Source organism: Petaurus breviceps, unplaced genomic scaffold (assembly GCF_028583685.1).
Source record: "Petaurus breviceps papuanus isolate PSGF00001 unplaced genomic scaffold, PetGlider_PUasm1.0 90865, whole genome shotgun sequence".
Classification (NCBI taxonomy): domain Eukaryota; kingdom Metazoa; phylum Chordata; class Mammalia; order Diprotodontia; family Petauridae; genus Petaurus; species Petaurus breviceps.
In genome coordinates this window covers 15,282,436-15,305,163 of record NW_027187367.1, presented here as the reverse complement: position 1 = coordinate 15,305,163, position 22,728 = coordinate 15,282,436, and the positions used below count along the sequence as shown (strand labels likewise).

At 42.1% G+C, this 22,728-nt stretch overlaps 1 protein-coding gene across 2 annotated transcripts in view; it reads right to left on the bottom strand.

The window, feature by feature from the left end:
- GLP1R (glucagon like peptide 1 receptor) overlaps positions 1–22,728 on the bottom strand; it is an 83,565-nt gene that overhangs the window by 46,155 nt on the left and 14,682 nt on the right. For both annotated transcript variants that reach the window (XM_069073613.1, XM_069073612.1), the window contains exons 2-3: positions 17,406–17,502; positions 15,650–15,760 (exon numbers count right to left, since the gene is read on the bottom strand). In XM_069073613.1, coding sequence (XP_068929714.1) covers positions 15,650–15,760; positions 17,406–17,502 — 208 coding nt within the window. The remainder of the gene's footprint in view (positions 1–15,649; positions 15,761–17,405; positions 17,503–22,728) is intronic.

The window sequence follows — 22,728 nt, the reverse complement described above, 5'->3', positions numbered from 1 at the left end:
ACAGCTTCAATGGGTGAATGTAAGATTCCCACAGGTCCAGCCTGAGAACAGCGTCAGACCTCAGCTGACCACAGCCATATGGGTGGGAAGGCTATGAGGCTTACTAGCCTTCACCTTGGCCTGTGGCTTTCTAGTTAGGTCAAGTGACCTCAGTGAGTCACTTCTTCTGCCTATGGTCATTTTCTTACCTATCTCTCTTCACTCTGTTTGATTATAAGCTTCCCAAGAGCAGGGACTTTCTTTGTTTTCTTTGTCTTCTTCCCACCCCCTACTGAAACCCATAGTGATCCTATGATTTAAAGCAGAAAGACCCCTAGAGCTTAAGCAATTCAATCTTGTTCTCATGTCTTGCACAGAGTAGGCATTTCAAGTTTGTTGAATTGAGTGGGAAAAATAAGCCCAGAAAAAATGCCAGCTTTTCTGTGGCCTCTTGAGGAATGTTTGCAGTTTAAACCTGACCTCTTATTGTGGGATGGAAGGCTCCATGTCCTCCCCACCGCATTAAAGGAATTTCAGGTGTCAGCTTGCAGGAAGGGAGCTTTCCCTGGGCCACTGCCTTCTTCCATCCAGCTTATACAATGCAGCATCTCCATGGGATCTATCCTTAGAGCTGGAAGGGATATCAGAGACCACCCAGTCCAATTCCCTAATTTTATAGTTGAGGAAACTGAGGCTAGGAGAGGATAACTGACTTGCTCAAGGTCATATAGGTAATTACCATTAGAGTTAAATCCAGGTCCTCTGGCTCCAGTCAGGGGTCTTTCCACTTGTACTAAATTGTCAGAAAGCTCACTTTCCCCCTTCCCTACCTCAAATTTCAGTATTAGAGATGCATTCTTTGGGCTCCTCTCCTCAAAGGGTCCCTGTGGATTTTTTTGAAGTACTTGCTACCAAGAATCAGAGGTAAAACTTAAGTTCAGAACACTTGCTCCATTGACTGGCACTCATCTTGGGGTAACACCAGTTCAGATTAATTAGGAGAAACAAGTAAAAATGGGCAGAAAGAAAAGTCTGACTTATAGAGCCCTTCAAATGAGAGGGGTTTTATAGCTTTCAAGTAATTAGAGCAAGGCTAACAAAACCTCCTTAAGATCAGGAGGGAGCCAACTCTTTTTTTAATGAAGAAAAAAGACTGATTTGTAATTAGCATACAAGCTGCTTGTGACTGAAGTCCCTTTTTGGTATTTGAGGACTTTTCCAGTTTCCTCTTCTTGTGCAGTTTAAATACTCTTTGCATCTCTTAGCTACACAGACTAATTGGCTTTGCTGAATCTTTGCTGAATGTCTGCCAGTCCCTATTGGATTTCCTGTCTGTTTGACCTCTTTGAGAGCTCAAGAAGACTAGCTCCTTTCAGCATCTGGCTCTGGAAGCCTGGGCAGCAGCACATCTAGAAAAGAGACTTTACAGAAGCAGGCTCTCAAACGTCAATGAAAATAAATTCCATGTTGAAGCAGCTCAACAGTGTCTCTACTGGTTAGCCTCTGCTGATGTAACTCCAAAGCACCATTCTCTCTATTTTATATTGGCTCCCCAACCCTGCTCTTCCAGCACCTAGTTCTGCTTTAGATACAAGACACACGTCCATTACTTAGGACTCCATTCCTACCTTCTTCCTGGGCTCCTTCCTATCTGCTTCTTTCAGGGTCTAGTGATCTATTACATTGTTGTTATTTGTCCTTCTTTCTCCAAGAGGGCAGATAATATCAGAAAAGTGACATGCAAATGAATTGGATTTAAGTGAGGCAGGGCTCTGTAAAGTCACCAGCCTCACTCTACTCTCTGGCTGCTTTTGGAATGCCCATTCTACTCTCAGCAAACTCTTTCTATACCATGGGCTCTTAACCATTTCTTCATTGTGCACCCTTTTGGCAAATTAGTGAAACCTAATGGGCCCCTTCTAAGAATAATGTTTTTAAATGAAAAAACAAAATATGTAGGATTATAAAGGAAACCAATAATTTTGACATGTAGTTAAAATTTTTTTTAAAGTTCATAAGAACTCACTCCAGGTTAAGAACCCCTTACCCTGTATCTTTTAACTTTTCAACTAAATATCCCTTTTACCTTCTGGCTTTAACCCAAACCTGGCTTACTCCTAAGTTGTTCCCCAAGCTTGGAATGCTCTCCCTTCTCATTTCCATCTCTTAGACTCAATTCTTGACTTTCTTTAAAAGTCATTTCTTGGCAGGAATTTTTTCCTAGTCCCCCTTCTCCATTAAGTTTACCTTGTGTCTACTAGGTGGAACAGTGGATAAAGCATTGGACCTCTAATCAGGAAGACCTGAGTTCAAATCCAGTTTCAGATACTCATTTATAATTACTTATCTGAACAAGAATCAAACTTGGAGCAGAAATTCTCAACCTGGGCTAAGAATACTTTCAAGGGGCATAAGAAACTAGAGTGGGGGGGGGTACACAGAATATTCAGCAAATAGCCATATTACCCTATGGAAGTCTCCTAATTATAGTAGTCTTAGGGAAAAATTATGGGACTGGAAAAGTAAAAAAGGATGAGGACATGGGGCTGGAGTGGGAAAAGGAGTGAGCATTTATAATACATCTGAAAAATTTGAGAGAGTTGAAGGGAATAATTCACAGGACCATGTAACCAACCAAAGACTTAGGACTTGGAAGGGTCCTTAGAGGCCACAGGATGCAATTCCCTTATTTTTACAGATAGGAAAGTTGGGACACAGAGCAGTAGGGTCCCATATTGGGAACTGAACTCAAGTCTTCCAGACTCCCAAGTCCAGAGCTCTCCACTCACTATTCTGCCTACAAATGAACAAGGTTTGGCTACAAAACCTTTTTTTCAAAGAAGCTAGAAAAAAATTAGCAATAACGATATAGTAAAATACAAACTAATTGATCTCTACAATCACCAGAAACTCTGCATTGATTTCCAAGCAATGAAATTAATTTTTTTTGGTTCTTGTAAAACCATTGTGGAATGCTTGAAGAAGCATAGCCCGTTCTTACTAAACTGGCTTACAAGGCTCTAATTCCATTTATAACAATTTATCTCGGTGATTCAAAATTCTCAGTGCTGGTCTCAATCAAATCCAAAGCAAGAAAAAAGTTGAACCAAATGTGATATGGGAGTAATCACACATTTTTCACAAAATATACCAAGAATAAAACCATTGGTGGCTGACAGGAAAGAGAATCAATAACCTTACTAATTTATTTGACTGCATTCTGTTAAACATTTAAAACTTTGTGATGCTAAAAAGAAATGCTATATGCCAAATAACATTTTATAATTTCTTATGTGCATGTAAATGGTAAACTATATAATTTCTCTCCTTTTACATAGATAGGAAGTATAGGAAGATTTGCTGAAAAGCAAAAGGTTCTGGATGAAAATAGTTGGGAACCTTGGGGAGACTTGGCACATGAGTCTCACTTTTGTCATATACTAGCCAAGATGGTGCAGTGGATAGAGTACAGGCCTGGAGTTAGGAAGACCTGAGTTCAAATCTGACCTCAGATACTTACTAGCTGGTTGACCCTGGGTAAGTCACTTCACCCTGTTTGCCTCAGTTTCCTCATATGTAAAATTAGCTGAATGAAATGGCAAACCACTCCAGTATCTTTGCCAGGAAAACTCTAAATGGGGTCATGAGGAGTTGGACATGACTGAAAAAAGGATTGAACAACAATGAAAGTTTATGGACCCATGCAAACCTGGCATTCTCTAAGGATTTTTTGCAGAGCAGTTACCAATCTTCTTGAGTAGAAGGAAGTCCCACATTAGGAATTTGCACCACTAGTAAAATCACAGGTTTAGTATCTTTCCACTTCTCCTCCTTCCCCCCACCTCCATCCTTCACATGTTTATTATACATGTCAGCCACATACTGACATGTTTCCATCCCAGACCTCCTCACCATCTCTCAGAATTGCACCCCCTCCAAAATTCTTATAATTTCCCCTCTATCCATACCCTCCTTCCCATTTTTTAGAATTATAGGATTATAATTCATCAGATTGTAGATTTAGAACTGTAAGGGACCTTAGAGTTTACCTAGTTCAACCTCTTTAATTTATAGGTAATATAATTGACACGAAGAGAGATTAAATGATTTCCTCAGGCCACAAATAAATCAATTGATCTAGCAAACAAGCATTAAGTTTCCCCAACTGCCAGGCACTGTGCTAGGCCCTCTGGGTACAAAGACAAGTGGCACATACAAGATTTGAAACTGGGTTCTCCGACTCCAAAGAAGCTCAGTGGATAGAACCTAGAGTCAGGAAGACCTAAGTTTAAATGAGGGCTCAGTCACTTACTGTCTGACCTCAGGCCAGTCACTTAACCTTGATTTGTCTTAATTCATTGGAAAATGAAATGGCAAACCACTCTAGGACCTTTGCCAACAAAAACCCATGGACAGTATATGGTCCATGGAGTCACTAAGAGTTGGATACAATTGAAAATCAACCTTTGACTCCAAAGCTTTCCTACTTTCAAACACAATTTATATTTTCCCCTTATGATGACCTCTGTTCCCATAATTCATCTTTATTCATTTTCATTCTTCTAGATCAAGGGGTTCTTAACCTTTTTTTGTTTCATGAACCCTTTTAGCATGCTGGTGAAACCTATGGATGCCTTCTCAGAACAGAGTTCGGGCTGCACTGTTAGAATAATGTTTTTAAATGCATAAAATAAAATAAAAAAGATTACAAGGGAAACAAATTACAACTAAATATAGTGATCAAAATGTATATTTAAAAAATTTATTTTACAAACTTCAGATTAAAAACCTCCCCTATTCTAGACAACTTTCTGTATTCTGATTTCATTTATATCTAGCTTTGGCCCCCTCACCCACTCCTAGAATGTTTCATTAGTTACTGCCATTGATACCCTTCTCTAGACCCTTTCCCCTCCGCTCCACTTTCTGCTATTCCCTATATGTAAATTTCCCTAGGTGCCCCCACCATCTGATTTCTCTGATCCTAATCCAGTATTGCTAAGCAGAAAATCAGAACATCAAACTCACTTCACCCACTACAAATTTACATTATGGAACCTCGATTGAGTCCACACTGCCACTCAACACAGTTTTTCTCTACCTTTACTGACTCTTGGTCTCCATAATATTTTTTAAGCCTTTTCTTTTCTTTTCTCATCCCCACTTCCACACTTTGCAGCATCAAAGATTTAGAGCTGTGCAGGACTAAAGTCTAGCCTCTTCATTCTAGAGATGACTTTCTAGGCAGACAGAGGTAAAGTGCTTTGTACACAGCTAGTCACACATTTATGTTCAGTGAGTATACACTAGCCATAAGGGCCATAGAGGCATTATGCTGGAGCTGTTTCTGCATAGTTTCTGAGCTCCCTGGGCTTCAGATATGCCACAACTCCCTGGTTCTATCCCTATCTTTAACTCCTCCCCTGATTCCTCCCCAGGTTTCTTGTCTTCTTTCTCACTCCTCAATGTGGTTGTTCCTCTATGACCCTTCCTCGGTCTTCTTCTCTTTGCTTTCTGCCCCGTGACAATTTTTCACTACCGTTTCTGTAAAGAAGAAGCCAGAAGACAATAGAGGCACATGGTGCACCAAGTCAGGAAGACCTGAATTCAAATCTAGCGCTAGATACTTACTAGCTGTGTGTGATCTCGAGGGAATTACTCAACCGCTATTCGCCTCATTTTCCTAATCTGTGAAATGTCGACAACAATGGCACCTGCCTCCCACCTCCCCCTGTTGTGAGTCTCAAATGAGATAATACTTGTAAAGTACTTAGCACAATTCCAGGCATGTAGTAGGTACTATAAAAAATGTTGGCTCTCACTACTACTATTGTTGTTATTATTAGAGTCCCAAATCTATACACAGAGTTCCAACATCTCTTATGATGGCTAGACCCACATCTAGAATGATCCAAATGGTCTCTCTACTTGAATGTCAATCAATCAACAAGAATTTATCAGGCACTTTCTATGTGTCAAGTACTGTGCTAGGGAAGCGCTGCCATATAATGACCAAAGAATTTATTAAATGTCTCTCTGTGCCATATACTGTGCAAGGTGAAGGGGGACAAAAAAACAGAAATCAAACAGTGCCTGCCCTCAAGGAGCTAACTCATCCCAATAGCATCTCAACTTCAGCATTTCCAAACTCAATGTATTATTTTCTCCCCATAACTTTCTGTTCCTTCAGACTTTACTATTTTTTTTTTTTTTGCTTCTGATAGCACCATTGACTTTTTTTTCCAAAGAAAATATTAGGGTTTTCTTCTATTCTTCTACAACATACCAACAAGTCACATGAGATCATAAAATGTAAATATTAAACACATAGTAGGTGCTTAATAAATGTTTCTTCCCTTCCCTTTCCTTCTTTTACTTTTTCCTTCCTTCCTTCTTTCCTTCCTTCCTTCCTTCCTTCCTTCCTTCCTTCCTTCCTTCCTTCCTTCCTTCCTTCCTTCCTTCCTTCCTTCCTTCCTCTCTCTCTCTCTCCATCCCTCCCTTTCCAATAGTTCTTGAAAAGCTACAAGGATCAGTCCAGTCTAATGAGATGAAATTGAATAGAGATAAAAGTAAAGTCCTATACCTGTGTTCAAGAAATCAATTTCACAAATATAAGATGGGGTGTGGGGTAGGGGACTAGACAATGGTTCCTATCAAAAGGTTCTGGGGACTCTGGAGGACTACAAACTTAATATAAGTCATGTGCCTGTCAGAAAATCTAATTCAAAAAACCAAAAAACCAAAATCTTAGGCAATGTTAAAAGAGGTATAGTGTCTACTATGATGGGTGTGGTAACCTCACTGAATTCTACCCTGCTCAGATCACATTTAGTTGGTGCTACATTTTAGAAAGGCTGTAGAAAGTCTGAAGGAGTCCTCCTGTGTAAAGAGAATGGTGAGGGCCCCCAAAACCATTCCATACAAGGACTGGTTAAAGGAACCAGTGGAGTTTGGCCTAGAATATAAAGAGATTTAGAGGGTGCATGATAGATGGGTTCAAATATTTGAAAGAGTGTCTCATAGAAGAGGGATTAGATTAGTTCTGCATAGCCTCAGAGGGCAGAACGAGGTGCAATGAATGTGTAGGAATTGCAGAGAGACTCAGTGTAAACAACAAAAATCCTAACAGTTAGAGCTGTTCGGAAGCGGAATGGGGAGCCTTGGGAAGCAGAGGTCCACCCCTCGAGCAGCAGGTTCAAGCTGAGACCACTTTGTTGGTTCTGGTGGAGGGGGATTTCCCTGTTAGGTACAAGTGGACAAGGTGACTTCTGACTCCCATGGGGATCAATTTGTCATGGGCTCACTGGGGCCCACCTTGGAGATGAGGCAGGACTCTACACCAAATTCTTCAGGCAACAAGATTCTACATGCTTTGTCTTGGGAACACTCAGTCTAGTTTCCCTGAAAGCTCTCTTTTAGAAGGAAAAAAATGAGGAACACCCCCTCCTAATCAAGTAATAGATTTATAGGACACTGCAAATACAAATAAACACAAAGTCATTCATTCTAGTTATACCAATTATGAATTCAGAATAACTCTGGATGGGACTAAAGATCATCTTTTTACTTTATTTAATTTTTTAAAAAATTATTCATTCATTCCACAAACCTAAGCATTGTGGCAGAGGCTGGGGAGATGCAAATTATAGGTAAGGTCTGTCTTCAGTCTAGCAGGGGAATATGACACAAACACTAATAACTATTATTAGTACATGATGTTACAGGCAATCAGAGGTAGAAGGAATATAGTATTGTGGATACCTGGGATCAGTATTGCCTCTGACACATGCTGATTATTTGGCTTTTAAAACTTCAGAGCCCCAGTCAAGTTTCTAAGAGTAGGGTTGCCAGTGCTGGTACTGATCTGTATTGGTAGTGGGACTTTCCTTACTGAGAGCTCCCCAATTCAATGAAATCTGGCTCCCTTGTCTCTATTACTCCTTGCAAAAAAATTTAAATTAAAATCACTCTGTGAGGTCCAAGAAGGAAGATGGCTACTAACTGGGGATTGAGAAAAAGTATTTGAGCTAGTCTTTAAAGGATGGGTAGAAATTCAGCAGGCCAAGAAGAGGAGGATGTCCCAGTTATTGAAAACTATGAAGAAAAATCCCGACGGGAAAGTGTGTGTTGGGGTAGCGGGGTCAGAGAGTAGTCCCACTTGACTAGGTCATGGAGTTTATAGAATATAATATAGTAATATGACATGAGCCTAGGCAGGTAGGATCACAAATGCCTGAATGCCAGGCAAAGGAGTTTGCCTTTTAGTCAGTAAACAATAGGGAGCTAGTGAAGCTTTTTGAGCAGTGGAGTGGCATGTCCACATTAGTACTTAAGAAAAAAATTATTCTAGTCATTGTATAAAGAACAGATTGGAAGCAGGAAGACTTACCAAGGGAAAAGGAATAAACATTTTTATAGCACCTACTATGTGCCAGACTTTGTGCTAAGCACTTTTCAAATATGATCTCCTTTGACCCTCACAACAATCTTGGGAGGTAGGTGCTATTATTATTTCCATTTTACAGCTGAGAAAACTGAGGCAACCAGAGGTTAAATGACTTGCCCAGGGTCACACAGCTAGTTAAGTCTGAGGCCAGATTTAAACTCAAGTTTTCCTGGCTCCAGGCATAGTGTTCTATCCACTGCACCACCAGCTGCCTCACATAATTGACAAGTAGCAAAGCCAGGTCTCAATTCTGACCCCAAATTCAGTGTTCTCTCTATTATACCATGATACAGTGAGACTAGCAAGAAAGGGACAGAGTCAAGAGATGTTGCAGGAATAAAGATGTTAGACTTAGTGACTGACTGGGTATGAGAGGCAACATGACATAGTGGAGTCACTGGGCTTGGGCTGGAGTCCTGGCTTTGTAGCTTCTTGACTGTATGACTTTGAGCAAGCTACCTAATCTTTGGGCCTTAGTTTATTCATCTGTAGAATGGGCAGCTAAGTTTTGAAGTATAGGGAATGCTAGGCTCAGAGGCAAGAAAACTCATCTTCATGAGTTCAAATCCTGCCTCAGACACTAACTATGTGACCTTGGGCAAGTCACTTCACTCTGCCTCAGTTTCCTCATCTGTAAAATGATCTGGAGAAGGGAATGGCAAACCATTCTGGTACCTTTGCCAAGAAGACCCTAAATGGAGTTGGAAGAGTCTAACATAACTGAGAATAACTGAACATGAACAACTGTAAGAACTGTAACTTGAACTAGTCTCCTGCTCTCCCTGGGACTTGATTTCTTCATCTGTAGAAGAAGTTTGAACTAGATACTTCAAAGGTTCCTTCGAGACCTAGTTCTAGAGCCTTCTTGACTCTGGGCTTGGTGCTCTGGCCACTGGATCACTAGGATTCTGACTCAACACTTGACATTCTGTGCACTAGCTATCTCTCCCAGTCCCAAGTCATCTATCTGCACATGGACAGGTATGGTTCTTCATGCCATCATCTAAGTCACAGCCCAGGTCAAGGACAGATCCGACACAAGGAGGCAAATTCAATTTCATATAGCTATTGTTGAGTCTTAATGGAATGAATCTGGATAGGTTTGCCTCAGTCAAAGGACTGAGGTAGTTAGGTTGGCCTTAGAATCAGGAGAGACCTGAGTTCAAATCCAGCTTCAGACCCTTACTAGCTAGTCACTTAACCTCTAATCTGCCCCAGATTCTTCAACTGTAAAATGGGGATAATAATAGCACCTACTATTACCTGAGATATATGAGATATTTTTTAATTATTTAAATTTAAAATGTATTTAAATTATAATTTAAAATATTTATAAAATAATAAACATTTATTTTATTATATATTTATTATATGTAATAACACACAATAATATATTATATTAAATAAATAATTCAAATTATCTTTAAAGCAGTTAGCACATAGTAGGTACTATATAAATGCTAGCTGTTATTATTATTAAACTTTGTACTGTGTCCTCCATGACAATGGCAAAGTGCCTTTGGTAAACATAAGGCTTTCTGTTTGTTTGTTTTTTTAAGCAATTGGGGTTAAGTAACTTGCTCAAGGTTACACAGTCAGGTGTTTCTGGGTGGGTGCTAAGTGTCTGAGCCCGGATTCAATCCCCCAGGTCATCCCAACACTGGGGCGGGTGCTCTTACTCACTGTGTTACCTGGCTGCCCCGAGGCTTTCTGTTTTGTACCTCACTTGAATTAAAGTCAGGTGTCACGCAAAAGGCAATGGAATGAAGCTTTGTAAGCATGTTTAGACTGTAACGTATCACCACCAGTAAAGAACTGGATAGGAGAAAGGATGCCTGCATTGTCACTAGAGAGATGTTATCACCAGAAAAGAAGGTGAGCTGGTCATGTACAAGGTATAAGGCAGGACCAATAGACAGGCTGCCTGTTTGGTGTGTCCTCATTGGTTTCCACCATTGTCAAGAGACCTAGAAGAAAGCCTCCATCAAGTTGACTGGAACATTTAGGGGAGCATATGAACAAGTGCCATGTAGACTGAGAAGATGTAGATGGGCTGCCCTCCATACCAATAGAGGAAAAGCCCATATCTGTAATCACAGATCCATTGATGTGTTATTATACATATGCCTGACTATGACTTTATAAAAACAAAGAGGATCCATCAGCTCTGGATTCATGGGTCAGGGTCAAGGGTCAAGATCCTACTAGAGTTCTCCTGTCCCCTCTGAATCTGCCTCAGCCCCATCCAAAGTCTACTGTGCAGGATTTCCTCACTGCAGGTTAATTCCTCCTGCTTCATTAGCTCCTGGGACAGGGAGCTGTCTGGGTGATAAAAGCAATTATGCTGATGGAGCACTTTGCTTCTATGGGTCCCTAACTCAGTAGGGGAAGGGGGGGGCAGGCAGTAGCCATGGATGATTCTGAGTGTCAGAAAGCAGAGTAAATTAGTCCTTTGAGCCAGGTGGCGGCTGGCAGGGGGCCGCGACGGCTGTCATTAGCTTCATGGAGAAAGCTATAAAACTCTGTTCGTTCATAAACGGGCCGCCATGAGGGCCTATTTCCTGCTCAAATAAAATTAAAGGTGATGGATGGAGCCTAGGAGAAGGAGGCAGAGTTGGGGGTAGATTAGAGGCTGAGTGATGATAAGTTGCTCCTGACTTGGGCTCCCTGTAGCTGGAGAGGTGAGGACCAACCTGTGGTTCTTACCCTAAACCTCTGGGCAGTTGGTAGCAGAGGGGAAAGAAAGGCCACTGGGGTTAGGGGAGGCAAGCACAGGGAAGAAAAAGGGGCTTTGAGTTCATGGAAAATTTTTGATATCCATTCTCAGGATCATGCTTCCATATGAAGCATCTTCAATAATGAGAAGAAAAAAAAAACAAGATTGGGAAGCTCCACAGGCCTCCAAAACAATTATGAGTAGCAATTTACCATGTATTTAAGATGCTGTCTTCATGCTAGCCCTGGGGCAATAGGTGATGAAATGGATAGAGTACAGGGCCGGGAATCAAGAAGACTCATCTTTGTGAGTTCAAATCCTGCCTCAGACACTTAACCAGCTGTGTGACCCTGGGCAAGTCATGTAATCTTGTTTGCCTCAGTTTCCTTATCTGTCAAATGAGCTGGAGAAGGAAATGGCAAACTACTCCAGTGTCTGCCAAGAAAACCCCAAATGGGGTCACCAAGAGTTGGACATGACTGAAAATGACTGAAGAACAACTTCACACTAGCCCCAGGAGGCAGTCAGGACAAGTATTATTCACCGCAGTTTTATAGATGAGGAAACTCAGGCTCAGAGAGGAAAACAGATTGTGATTTGACCCCAAGTCTTAGGACTACCATCATTATCATTATCATAACAGCAAGCATTCATATAGCTCTTTAATGTTTGCATAGAACCTTATATATGTTATTTTCATTTACGTGGGCAGAATAGTTCTCTGATCACCTGATCCAGGGATGGGGGACCTGTGGCCTCAAGGCCACATGTGGCCTTCTAGGTCCTTGAGTGTGACCTCTTGACTGAGTCCAAGTTTCAGAAAACACATTCTTTTATTAAGAGGATTTGTTCTGTGAAGTTTGGATTCAGTCAAAGAATCACACTTGCAGACCTAGAGGACTACATGTTGCCTTGAGGCCACAGGTTCCCCACCTCTGTTCTGGTCCAGTCCCCTTATTTAATAGAGGTGAAGGTAATCACCTCAGGGCTCTCAAGCTATAAGTACCAGGATTTGAACTCAGAACTTTTGACTCCAAATCTAGTTCTCTTTCTCTTCCTTCCTTCCTTCCTTCCTTCCTTTTTTTGGAGGGGGAAGGTAGGGCAGTTGGGGTTAAGTGACTTGCCCAAGGTCACAGGGCTAGTTTTTGTGTTTTGTCTGAGGCTAGATTTGAACTCAGGTCCTCCTGACTCCAGGGCTAGAGCTCTATTCACTGCACCACCTAGCCACCCCCAATTCTCTTTCTAACAGACCAGTATGCTATGGATAGCCCGGGTGTGGTGAAATCTTCCCCAAGTGCTGCTAGCATAGATGTAGTTCTGCCCTTCTCCCCAACATTCCCACTCCCTTTGTTCTTGTTCAGTCACTTTTCAGTTATGTCTGACTCTTCATGACCCTATTTGGGTTTTCTTGACAAAGTTACTGGTATGAGTATTTTGCCATTCCCTTTTCCAGCTCATTTTACAGATGAGGAAACTGAGGCAAAAAGGGTTAAGTGACTTGCCCAGGGTCACATAGCTAGTAAGTGTCTGAGGCCAAATTTGAACTCAGGAAGAGGATTCTTCCAAGTCTGGTACTCTATCCACTTTGACACCTAAATGCCCTCCTATTCCCACACAGGGAGTTTACCAGAAAGTTTATCAGAAAGTATTGCTATTCCTTTCCAACTCTTGTGGGAAAAAAAGTTAGATGGGTTGGGGTGTCCTTGCTCTAGGCCCTCCCTGGGCATAGAACCCTCTGCAAATGGAAGAAGGCTTTTGCACACTACTCCCTCCCACCAAACTATGCAGTAGAAATTCTGATTATAATTAGATTGGACCCAAGTGCTTCTTGGTGCTGCTGCTGAAGGCCTTTTCAGTCACCCACCAATGGGGAAAGATGAGAAAGCCAGATGAGAACTAGAATCTTGCAAGGCCCTGGGTACTTTCAAGAAGCCTTCCCAGACTAGCCACTTACCTCCTTCATATTCTCTTGGCTGAACTATGCTATAGGCTCACGTGGGTTACAAGCCCTTGAATATGAAAGAAATAATTCTGCAGAATCTTCGTGTTTGAGAGGAAAGTGCTCCAGGGTGGGACTCAGCCTTATTAACCCCATATCTTTCTCAACACTTTTCCTAACTTTGCTTGTACATTCTGTGTGCTTAAGGGATGTTTCTTAGATGATGAAATTTCAAGTAAATGGATTTTATCTCCTTAATGAAAACTGAAGCTCAAAGACCAGGGTTAGAGGTGCCTCTCCCTTACCCAAACTCCTCAGTGATAGCATGGATCTGAACACCCAAGAAGACTCAATACTGAATAAGTTAACAAATTAATGAATAATAAATGCATCTTAACCTTCACGATTAGTGGGCTGTTTCATTTAAAACATGACGTCACTTAACACGGTCTGGGAACTGTTATATAGGGCAAAATGGAATCCATTTCAGCTCATCACTGGGGGATAGGTCCAGGGCAGGGCCTTCCACAGGGCAGGGGACCATGGAGGTAGCTGATGAGCTTGCCCTGGGGGACAGTGCTTTGCTCTTTCCCCAGAGGTTTGAGTTCCCAGGTATTCTCCCCCATAGCAAGCCTTCCTGCAAAACAGTAACCTTCCCTGACTCTGACCAGATCCTGTTTCCTTTCCAGAAGCTCAGGACGTTATTTGCAAAAATGCAATGCTTTTGGCAAACCTGATCCTCCCCCCAGGTTTCACCACTGGGAATGGATTGGAGGCTGCAGGAGCACATCTCTCTAGACATCTTCTCTGTCTCTGGGAGCCTATAGAACCATTTCCCTAGGAAATGCCAGGCCCCAGAGGAGGTATGATAGGTAATGAATTATACCAGTGACAACCACCGGCCAGCCCTCCGCTCCCAAGCCATCAGCTCTAAATCAAGCTAGGCCAAAGGAGGTGGGTGTTGAGTACAAAGGGGCAGGCGTGGGTGGCTACTTACCACCAGTGCCCTTGTATGCCCTCCCCAGATCACCCCAGCACCCAGTTCAATTTTGGGGAGCTAATCATCATTCTTCCTTCTAGGAAGCCAGGACATTGCTATTCCCTTCCATCCCTATGAGAAAAGACAGACCCAGGGTAAGGCACTCCTTCTTTTCCCAGGATATGGTAATTCCTGGCCCAGTACTTCACACTCTCCTCCCCAATGCTATTGGTAGGAGAGGTTGCCACAGAAGTTGGAGGAGGGGGTGGAGGGTGGACTTTGAATCAAACTTTCCTTATTCATCATAAGATCATAAGTTTATAATTGGAAGGGACCTCAGAGCCAACTGGTCCAATAGTCCCACTCCCATTTTACAGATGAGGAAACTGAGACCCAGAGAAGTCAAATGATTAGCACAAGTCACCCAGCTAGTAAGTGGCAGACATGGGATCCTTTGGCCCTGAAATGCACTACATGGCAACCAGAATATGTTCTCATGCCCTTGTCTTCTCCCACTAAAGCCTAGAGGGTTTCTGCTCTGTCACTTGCTACAGTACTGGGGGGGGGGTCAATCTCAGGGGTCCAAAGTCCCCTTCAACCTACCTTAATTGAATCCTGCTGAATCATAATAGCAGATAATAGCAGATGAAATGCATAGCTTTGAAAATAGCAGATTAAAAACAGAACTTCAATGAACTCGTGTCTCTAATGTTCATGTGTATGTATGCATGTGGGAGGGTGTATGTAGGGGGGTGTATTTGGGTATGGGTATAGGAGAGAGGAAAAGAACAGAAAGCAGTCATTGTAGTTAGGAACTAAGGAAGGAATAAATGGGGGATCAGTCAGGTCAAGCAGGGAACCACAAAAAAGAGAAGGAAATCATTGTCATCATCACCTCTTCCTACCCCCACCTCAAATTAGAGTGTAAAGATAATCAAGCCAGCTATCCAAGTGAGCCTCACCTCCCATGGCTTGTTCATGATGCAAGCACTTTGGGGGAGGGGGAGGAAAGAGGGGACAAAGAGCAAGTCACCCCATGCTTAATATTCCCATGGGAGGGTGGGAAATAGGGAAAAAAAGGGAATGGATGATACATAGCCAGGAAGAAGGCTATAGGAGAATATGGGAGGGACTGAGGAGAAATAGAAAGGACAGAGAAGAAAAAAGAGAAGGGGGAGGAAAGGGACAAAGAGAGATGGATAAGAATAGGAGAGAAAAGAGGAGAGTAGAAGCAGAGAGGAGGGAAGAGAGAGGGGAAGTTGAGAAAAGAAGGAAAATGTCTCCCTGCATTTTTCTGGTTGTTTGCTAGGTAGCTCTAAGTATTGAGAGCTAGAACAATAGAGATTAGTGACTGATGAGAAGCTGTGCAAATAGTATCGGCCCCAGGCACACAGACCCAGAAGGAAGGGGGTAGGATGATAAGCAGTATTCAGGGATGGGGTATAGGGTGCAGGAGTATAGTCAAACTACCCAGTTCAATACTTGAGGATGGAGAGCTTTGCTTACATTGGCACATTGAGTTCCCATCTACACTATCTCAACCCCACAGCCTGTCCACAATAGGAGGTGATGGGGCAGGAGTGTTCTTACCACTGCTGGCCCAGGGAAGGTACCAAGGGCAGCTGACATTGACATAGGTCCCAGGGAGTCCATCTGGCCAACAGGTATAGTTATCAAAGGTCCGGTTGCAAAATATGTCTCCTGAATAGAGAGAATGGGGAACACATCTGGTTAGGCAAAGATGCTAGTAGGGAAGGTTCTTTTCAAAGATTCATTGTTCTCTTGGCACTCACTCTCCTCCAATTCCTTGCTCAGATCAGAGCAATCTGGCTGACCCAATGGATAAGAGCTCTGAGTTTTAATTCTAGTTCCTAGCTTCTCTATGACTGTGAGGGAATTGCCACCCCCCACCCTACTTTATGTCCCTCTATTGTTTTCCAAAAGAGAAAGAAATGGAAAGCCCACCACTTCCTTTTGCAGGGTCCTGGGCCATGTGCCTCTTCTTCCCTACCTCTTCCATGTTCTCTCCCTTCCCTGGACTCCCAAACTGGGATTTCCCTGAACTCTATAGAGTGCAAGTACAAACATCTCCAGCATTAACATATCCATAGTCAGGAACAGCTCATGTCCAACCACTGCTTCCTCTCTACTCTCTCCACGTCAGTGCCTACTCGTCCCAATCTGTGCCCTCTTCCCAATCTGGAGGGATTTCCATTCAGGTGGGATGAGATGACATCTGAGATCCCTTCCAAATCTACAATTTCCAGTAAAAATGAGACCAATCCAAGTTCCAGGTTCTCATCTTCTTATGCCTGAAGTTCAGGAACAGCCTCTTAACAGGATTCCCTTTCTGTTCCTATTAAGTCTGAATGTTTCTGCCAGATTAATCTTCCTAGAATACTGTTTACATCATTTCATTTCTCTGCTTAAGGACTCCCTACTGTATTCTTTTATTCAGATCTGGAACAGATACTGGAAGGCATCTTGTTCTACCCTATAATATTACAGATGGGAAAAATGAGGTCCAATTGAAGTCAGAAAAGTTATATGGAGCAGAGTTAGGATTTAAACCCAGGTCCTCATTCTTTCCACTCTGCTCTACTGCCTTTCCTCTCATTCATTCATCCATCCACCTATTCGATATTTGCTGAGTCCCTACTATGGGCAAGTGCCTATCTTAAGTGGTGAGGAGGATCCTTGAAGAGAATAAGACATAGTCTTTACTCCAGATGAGCTTCCAGTCCAGTAGAATGGACAAAATTAGAACTCAAATTACTGTAATAAAGACAGACAGTGATAAGCACACAGAAGAGGTACAAAATATTTAGAGAAGTTGAGCATTCCAAGGAGGGATTGGTCATTTATGGGTTGGATTGGGGATCAGGAAGAATGCTGATCTAGGGAGTAGATGTTTGTTCTGGACCTGAATGGTGGGGAGGATTCTGAGATACCCCATAATGTAGTAGAAAGAGCACTGGATTTGGAATCACAAAACCTAGTTTCAAGCCTGAGTATTCTACTTATTATCTTTGTGACCTTGGGTAAATCACTTCTCCCCAAGTCTCCATTTGTTCATCTCTATAATGAAGTCATCAGATTAGATGATCTCCAAGGTTCCTTCTTGATCTAGATTCTATGATTCTATTTCTCTGCAACTCCTAGAAATCAGCTCAAGGTTTTCCTTAACAGAGCATTCAAGACATTCAAGGTGTTGTTTGGTAGAGTAATATCAGGAGAAAGGGAGAGTCTGCTTGGGGCAGCAATGGGTGGAGTGTGGGAGGAAGGTCAAATCAATGTGTGCCTCCTCAGAGATGGGGACTACAGATAGAACATGGTGAGTGCTCACCTGTGGCTGGGAGAGGTGTCTCTCGTATGAATTGCTCACATTTCAGGCGATATTCCCTCCACTTGTACACCGTCTCTGAAAAGGATCCAGTCGCACCCTATAGGAAGATGACAATGACAATGGTAGTAGTAATGAGAGGCAGCTTGGCATAACGGATAGAGAGCCAACCTTAAAGTATTAAAAAAGCAGGGTTCAAGTTTGGCCTCTGACTCACACTGGATATGGGACCTTGGGAAGTCATTTAAAGTATCAATGCTCTATAAGACTATAAAGTGCAGAGAAGGTGCTGATATGTACTATGTGGTAGATATTATCCTCATTATACAGATGAGAAAATAGAGATTTAGAGATTATACAACTCGCTCACAGTCACAGAGCCAATAAATGTCTACAGTGGGACTTTAAACCACGTTTACTGACTCTTAATTCCAGCATCCTTTCAGAGAGGGACAAATCCATGGATTGTCCCATGAAATAAAGATACCTTCCCTGGATCTGCAGTTTCCTCTCACCCTCAACTTTTTGCCTCACCAAAGATGTTTTCTCCCTGCCCAAGCCAGATAATTCCCAAGAATATAGCATTATTCTCAAGGAGGAGAGGGAAGGAAAGGTGGGCAAAGTTCCAGGACTTTTATGGAGTCATGAGATCCATCCTGATCTAACTTGCAGGTTTTGGGTAATCTAGATGGCATCCCTAACTCTTCACTCTCTCTCAACAGCCCACCCCTCATGATCTAATAAGTTGCCAAGTCTTATTGAGTCTAGACACACCTCTTTCACCATTCCCTTCTCTACACTCATGTAAACACCATCTTGGTTCAGGTCCTTATCACCTATTACCTGGATAATCTCAACAGTCTGATAATTGGACTCCTAACTCCATTCCCTCCCATCTCCAACCTGTCTTCCACTCACCAAATTGATATTTTAAAAGCATAAATCTGACCATATTACTACTCTGCTCAAGAAACTTCAGTAGCTCCCTATTGCCTATTAAGAATAAAATACAAACTCCTCTTTATAATTGAAATTTTAATTCTTCCTAGTCTTGTTCCACATCTGTCTTTTCAGATTGGTTCACAATACTCCTTCTCCACCCCCTTACACTCTGTGTTCCAGCCAAGCTGCTCAATTTGCTTCTCCCTACATATTATATCCTATCTCTTACATCTGCGTCTTTGTACAGACTCTCTCTCATGCCTATTATGCCAGTCCTCCTAACTTCTATGATGTGGAATCCCTAGGCCCCTCAAAACTTCATATTGATGGTACTTCTTCTCCCAGGACTTTCTAGTTGTTAGCATCCTCTTGCTCTTGAAAATCGTTTGCACTTCCTTATCAGCATACAAGCTATTGCTCTCACCCCTAATAGAATGTCATCTTCTTGAGGACAAAGACTGTTTTATTTTCTGTATAGTGACCTGGCATATAATAGACACTTATTAAATGCTTGTCAAATCGAATCAAGCCTTTGACTATCTTCAGAGAGGATGGAGAGCTCCCTAGAGGATGTGATCAAAGGAAATGGAGTGAAACCAAAATAGAAAGTAAGACGTTAGATATTTGATTGTTGGGGGGATGGTGAGCTGGGGAGTTATCTAGGGTAGACTCTGGGAGGCTCCTTTCCTGGAGAAGGCATAAGCTATGCTAACCATCTCATCTGATGAGGACAGTGTAAGGGAAATTCCTCTAGAACACAGATAGAAAGTTATCTAAAATAAGATGAGGAAAGGAGATGGGAGTCAGATGGTTTTAAATACAAGGATGAGATTTTGTGTTTTTTGCTAGAGGCAATAAAGAGCCTTAGCAGGATTTTGCATAGAAGAGTGATATGGTCCTTCCTGTCCCAGGGGAAAATGTACCAGATGACTCTTGTCCTTTCAGACTGAGGATTGGATTAACCACACAGAATTGCCCCATCACACCCGCATTTGCATGGCACTTTCCATTCCATGTTCATAATTTTCCTGGTTGTTTATTTGTTTTTCATTATCACAGAAATCCCAAGAGAGCAGGGAACACTTTTCCTATTCTGTATCAAGAAGTCCAAGGTCTAAGGTGAAGGAAGGTCACTAGAAATAAAAGAGCTAATCCAAGATAATGAGACAAGCAGACCCCAGGGAGGCCCATTGTGTTGCATTGCCAAGACCCCAAAAGCCAGGGAATCTGTACAGGATGGGTCTTGGACTCTGTGCAGAGTGTTAGGATTTAAGAGTGTCCATGTGATACAGTTGAGGGTGTAGGGAGGTACAGTTGAAAGTCCCCAGTAGTCCAAAAAGAGGATCCACTGTAACTGGGAATTTGAGGATCTGAGCTCTAGCCCTAACTGGCTATGACACTGCTGTGTGATCTCCAGTTCTTAGCTTCTCTGGGCCTCTGTTTCCCAATCTTACTTATCCTAGATTCTTTCCCAGGTTGTTGTGATAATTACTCTGAAGTTTTAAGTGGGCTTCATTAAGTGAAGACCTAACTTCCAGGAATAAGATGGTGATATTCCCACTGCCCTCATCAGACCTCATATGGACAATGGTGTTAAATTCTGGGCAACACAGTTTAAAAAGGACAGTAACAAGCTGGAGAGTGTCCAGAAGTCACTATCACAGTAGAGGGTCTTCAGTTCATGTCATAAGAGAACTGGTTTGTGCTTGGAGTCACTGGACATTTTTGGTATGGAGAAGGAGAGACTCAGGCGGAACATAATAGCTGTCTTCCAAGTATCTGAAGGGCTCCCATGAGGACTTGGATTTATTCTTTTTTTGACTTCACAAGGCAGAAAAGTTCCACAGAGTGGAATTTGAAGAGACACAAATTTGAACTTGGTATCAAGAGAAACTTTCTAACAATCAGACTGTCCACAATAGGAGGGGGCTGCCTCAAGAGGCTCTCCCTCCTTGGGGGTCTTCTTGTCAGCTTTGTTCTAGTGGGGATTCCATTTTGTATGGGTTGAACATCGACAAACCAAAACTCTCAAATTTTGTGATTCTGGGTCAAATCCCAGAATCTGACACTAACTACTTGGGTGCACCTCAGTTTCCTCACTTATTAATGGGGAACTGGATGATATAATCTCTAAGGTCTCTATGTAGATTACCCTGATAATATTGGAAAGAGCCTTGTCTTAGAGTCAGATCTGGTGAACTCATCTATTTAATGGTGACCTTGGGCAAGTCCTGTTTCCTCCCTGGCAGCTAGATGGAGCAGCGGATCAAGTGCTGGGCTTGGAGTCAGGAAGACCCAAGTTCAAATTTAACTTACTAACTTACTAGCTCTGTCACCCTGGGCAAGTCTTTTAACCTCTGTTTACTTTAATTTCCTTTACTATAAAATTGGGATAATAATAGAAGAGTTGTGAGGAACAAGTGGGAAAATATTTGTAAAGTACTTAGTACAGGACCTAGTACATAGTAGGCATTTAACAAATGCTTATTTCCTTCCTTCAGTTTTGTATGTAAATGTAAAATGTAAATGTGTATTTTGTATGTAAACGTAAAATATGTAAAATGAGAGAACTCAAACTAGATGGTGTCTAAAATCTCTTCCAGTTTTAAATCCTATAATCCTAAATCAATGAGCTTCTTTTGGCCTCAGTTTCCTCATCTGTAAAATATATATCATAGGATCCAATCTTGAAAGGTATTTTAAAAGTTAATTTAGTCCATTTTTATAGATGAGGAAATTGAGACCTCCACATGCTAAGTAATTTGCCCAAGTCAGTGTAAATAGTAAGTCCCACCCTGAGGTCTTTAATTAAAGGCTGGGTAACCACTTTGGGCTGGCCATCTAGGTCTCTTCCAGCTGAGATTTCCATGAAATTACCAGACTAGGATTTGAATCCAGGTCCTTTGATTCTAAAGCTAGTGTGCTTTCTTCTTCAAGGTTGCTCACTTACCTTACAGGTGAATGTGAAGCTGTTACTATTATTATTATTGGGGGGGGGGGCTTTTTGGAGGGGGGAAGGCAGGGCAATTGGGGTTAAGTGACTTGCCCAAGGTCACAAGGCTAGTAAGTTGTGTCAAGTGTCTGAGGCTGGAATTGAACTCATGTCCTCCTGACTTCAGGGCTGGTGCTATATTCACTGCACCACCTAGCTGCCCCAACTGTTACTATTATTAATAATAATCAGTCAGCAAACATTTATTAAGTGCATACCATGTTCCAGGCACTGTGCACTTGGGACACAAAGAAAGGCATAAGCCAACCTAAATTCAAATGGGTGAGACAACATGCAAATGACTATGTGTGTACAAAGATTATACATGGTTGTTGAGAATAGTCTCAAAGGGAAGGCACCAATATTAAGGGAGACCCTAAAGCATGAGCAAAGTCTATAGAGACGTGAAATAGAGTCATCCCATACCACTGTGCCTCCATGCCTATAATTCCCATCCTTCTTTAAGGTAAGATATTCTGTATGGAAAGTGCTTCTTAAAAGGCGGTTTGTTGCCTGCCTGAGAGGTGACACATCAACACATCATCTTCCTACGGGAATCAGAATAAATTACTAATCAGGAGAGACCAGGAGCATGAGGTCTTGTCACAGAGGGTAAGCTGGTGGGAATGTAATGGTCAGGTGAGAGCCTAAAGTGAGTGAAGACAGGCATCGGAGTGTTGGGTGGGCATCTGTGGGCAACAGAGCTGTGAAGATGAATTTCTTCAATGAGGTGCAGACCAACAAGGATGAATCCAGATGAACACTGTCACCTCCCAAGTACAACCATAGATTTAGAGCTAGGAGGAACACTGGAAGTCAATCAGTCCAATCCCATCATTTTACAGATGAGGAAACTGAGGCAAGCAAAGTTTAAGTGACTTGCCTAATGTCACAGAGCTAGTGTTTGAGATGGTTTTCAAACCCAAGTCTTCCAGATTCCAAGTCCAGCACCCATCCACTACACCCCACTGCCTCTAGGCAGACTAATACTCCTCTCTCCCCCCCAACTATGTACATATTTAATTGTTCCCATCTTTCTAGACCTCCTCAGCTGGATATTCTTTGTGGTCCTTGCTGGCAATAGGCAAATTACTGTTCTTTGAATATAAAACTGCCCAGTATGACTTGGAGTCTGATCCACATGGGTTATGCAGCAGCCTGCAGATAAAACTGAGGGGGCTGGAAAATAACAAAACTGATTTCTTATTACTAAACTGTGATTCCTAAGAGGGCAGATACACTAACTTCTCTCACCCCTTTATCTGTCTCAACATTCAGCATCAATTTCTGCACTTAGGGGATATTTAGTAAATGTTTGCAGAATTTAGTAGCAGTAACAGTAGCTGTAGCAATAGTAGCAGCAGCAGTAACATTTATATAGAATTTCAAGAT